This window comes from Pygoscelis adeliae, unplaced genomic scaffold (genome assembly GCF_000699105.1).
Source record: "Pygoscelis adeliae isolate BGI_AS28 unplaced genomic scaffold, ASM69910v1 Scaffold57, whole genome shotgun sequence".
NCBI lineage: Eukaryota > Metazoa > Chordata > Aves > Sphenisciformes > Spheniscidae > Pygoscelis > Pygoscelis adeliae.
Genome location: NW_008825615.1, coordinates 6,229,339 through 6,235,876, shown reverse-complemented (window position 1 = coordinate 6,235,876; position 6,538 = coordinate 6,229,339). Strand labels below are relative to the sequence as shown.

The window sequence follows — 6,538 nt, the reverse complement described above, 5'->3', positions numbered from 1 at the left end:
CTCTTCTGGACTCGCTCCAACAGATCTTCTTACTTCCATTCTTTAGAGAAATAAAGAATATCAGCATAAATACTTCAATATATTGGTTTTACTTTTTCACTCATTTTCCTGGGTCTTGGTTGGATATTATTCCACAGTTTTACACTAAGGGAAACTGATTTATATCCAGGCAAGTGCAACCAACAAAGTTCATGTTCATGAAATTCTACAGTGAGGTGCTGTGTGATGTAGCGCACTTCACATTGGTTTGTGTGCAGTTATAAGACAAATGGGTACAGAAAAAAAAAGAAACATACTTACAAAAACATACCTTTATAACGTTCCTTTTTAATATGTGCAAGCTGATTTATTAGGCATTGACTTAGCAATGAGTGATACACAGACATCTTACATAGTCAAGGCCTCAGTGCATTACATTTATTAACCTTTAAGCCAAGGAAGAAGCAAACATGTCAGCATATATATTTAAGCATAAATGCTAAAATTATAACATTTTAATTTGAAAACTGAAGTCTGATTTCAGGGGTATAAAATGAGCCTTAAAATTGTACAAAAATGAATGTATTGTAGTTAATCTAAAAGACCACCAATTGGCATTTACTTTCTAATTGTATTCCATTAAGCCCCCAAAACGGTCTTTTTCTGGCACTTACCCTATCACATTGTCCACTTATTTATAGGAAAGATGTAAATAATACTTTTTAAAATCTAAAGAAATAAAACCTTATGCTGTTAAAACCACTGATATTCAGAACAGGCAAGGCAAATAAAATGCATTAACTGCCAAATAGATTATTTCAGGGAGCAAATCTACATAACTGAAGGCATTAAATATGAAGTTTTCACTTAAATATTACTGTTCAGAAGAAGAGATAAAACCCAGTGATTCACAGTAGGAGGTGGAACATTCAGGGCAGTAACCTTCATTTGATATCTTGTTATCTACATTAGAGATGGTTCTGCAAAACAGGCAGGTTTGTCTCCTCTTTGGTCCAATTATGTTTCACAATGAGGCAAAAGGAAAACTCACTGGCTGTAGAGTTTTTCTCTAGAAATTGAAGTATTGGAGATTTTTTTAATAGATTGAAACATCATATTTTATCACCTATAATTATACTAACACAGGTCTTTCAATCCTCTTTAGACAGTAAGAGATCTTTAAGAGAAAAGTAGATCTTTCACTGGTTTTCAGTTGCTTAAAAGCTACTGATATCTATAGCCCAAGATAGCCTCTACATTGTCTTCGTCTGAAAGCACTTCCTAACTGCTTCCTTTGAAATGACAATACTTGTAGAAATTAATCACGTCTTTAGTCTGTATTAATAGATTTCTTCCTGAGTGTCCCCAAAATATAGGCTAATTATGTGGCTAATGCACTTTCTTTACTTACTTGTTTTAGATTCAAATCCGAATTAGGCAATGTAAAAAATTGACCAGGAACATAAATGCATTGAAGATGAAATACACCCTTTGCACACGTGAGTTTTATCCTCCGGGCATTTCCGTGAAATACTTTTAGCTGCTTGCCAGGTGTCAGATCAGAATTTATTATTCTACCTGCATAAACCATTATCAGCGATGAAATAGTGTATATCACCATGGATCTTTTATAACCAGTGTTACCAGTCTCCTACTGCAAAGTGCTGCAGTTCATGGGAAATTTTTTAAAATCTAAATTGTTTCAAATACACCACGACTGTATTTATGCTTTAAACAAACCTTTATTTTTTTAAAGCTTAAAAACTTACTGTATTTGCAAAACCATAAATATTTATGTATTTGTTTAGAAATTATAAAACAAAAGGGGACGACTTATACATACACTCATACTGAAGTGGCTTCGTATTAAAGTCTAGACAAGGAAAAATATTTTCTACTTCGGTTGCGACCTTTTAAATCTAGTCTCAACTTCAGAATATGATTTTACTTATATCTTACTCATACTTAAAAGCTGAAGTTTACTTCAGGCATGTCACTGTCACTTTCAAATAGCCGGCAATTTCATTCCAGATGAGCTCAATGTAGTTCTTAACATGGATAGGTTTTGATTCCCAAGTAATGCTTTCAAAATAGAAGATCTGGGTCATTACAACATTCATTCTACTGCGCAGTAAACTGAAATGTGGCACACACTAAACTTTATTCACCTCAGCTGTTATTACTGGAATTCTTCTTGACTCACTGTAAAATATAATCTACAGACACAGCTATGTTATTGGCATACATTGTCTGCCGTAAGAAAAAAAACAACACTCCTTGAAAAACTTGGTGTACCAGCTGAAGTGTAAGATAAGCCGACAAAATGACTCTCTTACAAGCATGAGCAACATTTATTTTGATTACTCAGTATAGCTGTATTAGCAAACTCTTTACAATGCCCATCAACTCCAAGAAAGTTTATACAGGTCCCAGAATATCCTGCTTCTCTACAATGCCAGCATTTGCTGCAGAACTCATATCTAGAAGAAAAAAACCAGCTCCCATGGCTGGCAAGCGAACTAAACCACGAAGATCAAATTGAGTACATAGCAGTGCGTTATTACAGCTTCAAAAATGAACTGGCCTACTCATCTCCGTGGGACGCTGAGTTAACGCACTCTTTCTGGCATCCCACAGCGTATCTCCTGCGAACAACACCGTCTTCCCTTCCAAAAACCAATTTCTCCCAGTAGCTTCTGCAATTAAAAAATCTGCAATATTTTAAATATGTGCCAGTGACTTAGATTAAAAATAATTCATTAAGAAATGTATAAGAAAAAAAGGCCCTGCCTGGGTTGTATCCAGCTTTATATATAATTCATTCAAAAATCACTTTAAGCATAGCTGCCACAGAACTCTCTGGATGCTATTTGAAAAGCTACAGCCACCAGTGTAAAAAGCGCCCTTCAGCGTACGGCAGAGTGCATGGCATCTCATTTATACAGTCCTATTAGTCCTGGACTAAATATTCTGATCGTACCAATCGGACATCTCTGCCAAGGCAGTGAAAGCGCAAGGTTAGAAACCATTAAGTCACTGAGGGCTTGGCGATAGACCCCTCTCTGTATCTTAACATCTGAATCGGTTTTACTACACACATCACTGTGATACCGCAGTGAAATACCAGTCAGAAAAAGTAACTTCCAAAGGTATACATTCTGTCCCTATAAACAAATACATATGTGAGTACTGTCAACCTTCAGAAATTAGAGTTAAAATTCAAACGCTTGATTACATTTGCATAGTTATGAAAATTTATTAGTTACAGTGTAGTGAAAATCATCTTTTTTGGTACAGGCAGAAGTAAAAACATACTTTATATAGAAAAAAATCACAGCTTTAAAAACTGGCTTACATTGTTTAAAATGAGTAAATCTGGTTGTATTTCAAGGCATTGGACTTCAATACTTAAATTTATGCCAAACCACCACACAGTGCAAGAAATATTCTGCAATAGTACAAATTCCATACAGCAGTCTTCAGAGTATTTAGTCTCACAGGATTTCACGGTGGCAAAAAAATGTGCTGAATATTTTTCCATTTAAACACAAAACATTGTTGAAGTTAAATTTTTCTTTCTTTACATACTCTCTATTACAAAAATATCAAATTGCGAATTTGACAGTGTATTCTACAAATAAATGCGCCATGGACAACAGGAATTGCAACTTTGGGACAGTTACTTTACAAAGTGTATTATAAAAATAAATTATATGGCAAACGTCAAACAAAATCAAGCACGTGCCTTAGGCTTTGCAAATAAAAGTGAAATTCAGCTGGCAGAAAGACTGCTTCTCTCTCTCTGACTACGTACTTTCAAAATATCAGCAAGGCCCTTCATTCTTAAAGCTCTACCAAGAAAAATATATAAAAGCTAATGGAAGCAATAAATACTTCCACGAATAATCAGTAGCACGAGTGACCCTGGTGTTGATGGTAGAGAGCTTCTACAGCGATCCGTCCAGCTGGCAAGGAGGGTAGTGCACACAGAGAGCATATAGCGGGGGCGGTAACTCATCTAGAGTTCATGCGTAACTGGTGAATGATGACACTCTCTAAAAGAGAAGATAGCAAAACATTTGGTTTCATGAAACTGCAAATGAATTACGAGTTGCTTTAAAGAAGAGCAATTACAATGGCAGCGCAAAGCATTTTTCTCCTAGAAACGTCTCGCAGGCTTACACTCACATCATTGGTTGATAAAAACTGGCCTGGCTCATGCTGCAAAGGGAAACTAAATTAGTACCAGGCTAGGGCTCCGAGGCCCTTGGCTTCCACTTCAATGTCAAGACCATCACTCGGTTATCCATAGGGAAAAAGAATAATACAGTTGAATGGATTAAACCACAGGAACACCAAGGTTCCAGTCCCACACCCGAATCGGGTAGAGGAAGGCTTGGAGTTGGGTCTCTTGTATCCTGTCTGAGCAAATCCATCATAAACCTGCTGGCAATTCTGAAATGGAGATGAGGAAGAGGTATGAGGTCAATTCTCATTTTTAATTGAATTTGGCTTAGAAACCTATGCTGGTGTTATTCAGCAAGCCTGCTTGAATTTTGCTACTGGCTTTAATGGGGATAAATTTCAGCCACAGCATGCAAAACGAGGTGTTGGTGTTTTCTTTGAAAGGATGGGTTTAACTTTGCCCTGCGTGTAACGTAGGAGATCCCTGATCTTGATTAATCTCTGGGCTCTCCTGAAATACTAGTGACCTGGTCTTCTGTTCTTCTACCTAAATACACTGTTCTTACACGCAACTTTTTAAATATAAGCATTTAGCTATCAATGACGTTTTTCTCTGACAAAGTGTATTTTATGCATTTCAAATAATATAACTGTACCAATGCTAACTAGAAACATATAATAACACATTTTCAGAAATACTCATTTTCTTAATGAAATTATTTGTTTTCTTTAAGACTCCTTCCTAATAGTCTGAAGATTTTTGAAATTTACATGACCCAAGAAATGACACTAATCATGTATTTATTTCCTTTTACAATTTTATTGACTTCTGCCTTTGCTTCCTAACTAATATTTTCAAGATGTTTGATTAAGTTACATTATAAGAGGAAAGAAAATCAAAATGTTTTCCATGTACTTTTAATGCCAGAACTTTGCCACTAGATGGCAGATTCCAGCGATGCTTTTCACACATGCTTTTCAGAAAAGCAGGGCTAAGGCAACATTCAAGAACGTATGTTAAGCAAATGAAATAATAGACTTTCCCAAATAGAAAGTATTTCTTTTCCATATAATTTATCAATAACAAATGATTTTCAACAAGATATGTATACCAGTTCTACCGAATTTGAGCAATGAATGTGAAAGAACCACAAACTACAGTAAGATTTTACCTTACAAACAGTACCGTTCTCTAACTTCAAGCTCTTGCGGAATATGATGTAAAAAGCTGCATTTACTTAATATCAGATTGTAACCTCAGGCGAACTTGCCCATTAACTTCAATGGGAGTCACACGAACTCTGTATGAAACAATTTTTTTCTTAATATTCCCTATGCACATTATATATTAATACAGAGTTTAGATACAAAATTCTAAAAACTAAATGGGTAGCGAAAAATATCATGCTCCTTGTAAAGGCTCAGTCACTGAATGAACAGCAAAACTATAGTAGGCTTCTGAATCAGTCTTCCTCCTACAGACCAAATACAGCAATTATGCAGAAACGAGGAGAAATAATAAAAAACCAACTGATTTCCACTTCTACTATTCATTTGTTCATTCAATTCTCACACACATATATGTAAGCTCTTAGTTTGTCTATCAGTACTTTGTATTTGAAATGCTTATATATATATAAATATTACACACACACACACACACACACACACAGAGTCTAGTTACTACAAGAGGTGTCTAAGCAGTTATTAACCTAAAATTATAGTAGGGCAGATTTTGTCAGAGTTCTGTTGGACCACCCTCTGTAGGAGTATGATCATATCTGTAGGATATGATTACATAAATTTTTCTAGGGTTATAGATCTGAATATTTCATGGAGCTATGAATTCACTTAAACAAAACAATTTATTTTAATGACAGGAAAAGAAAACGAAGTTAATGTAGAACTGCTAATTCTGCTTTCAGTCCCACTGATGTACATCAGATCTTCTCTGGGAAACATATCATAAACAGCTGGCCTGTCAAAAATACCGGTTCATACAATGAAGCACATCAACTGACATTTTAACATATGAAGTTTAATTTCTTCTTACAATATATACAAACAAATAACACCAGATAATACAAAAATGTATGTACCACAGGCAACGCACGCCCAAGAGACAGAAAAGAGTCATACATCAGTATTTCTATTTTTAAAATCCTGTTGAGGAGAGTTTATAAGTGAAGAACCATTCATACCTGAGTGATCATACCTGACTCTCAGAGCTGATAGTTCTGCATCTGAGAGTAGTTAACCCTGATTGCATCTTCCGAAAAGCCAAGTAAGAGCAGCGTGTAGGTAGTAAGAAAGATTCAAAGTGAAGTTATCATCTATAATGAGAAGGGTTGCATACAGTTTTGCCTGAGAGAGT

The 6,538-nt window shown here is 35.5% G+C and overlaps 1 protein-coding gene across 8 annotated transcripts in view; it reads right to left on the bottom strand.

Moving 5' to 3' along the window:
• Positions 1 to 3,210: 3,210 nt before the first annotated feature.
• Positions 3,211 to 6,538, bottom strand: part of FILIP1 (filamin A interacting protein 1) — a 116,095-nt gene continuing 112,767 nt past the window's right edge. For all 8 annotated transcript variants that reach the window (XM_009333144.1, XM_009333142.1, XM_009333140.1 and 5 more), the window contains one exon: positions 3,211 to 4,034. Coding sequence is in view for 1 of the 8 variants with exons in the window: in XM_009333145.1 (XP_009331420.1) it covers positions 3,994 to 4,034 (41 nt within the window). In the remaining 7 variants the exon portion in view is untranslated. The remainder of the gene's footprint in view (positions 4,035 to 6,538) is intronic.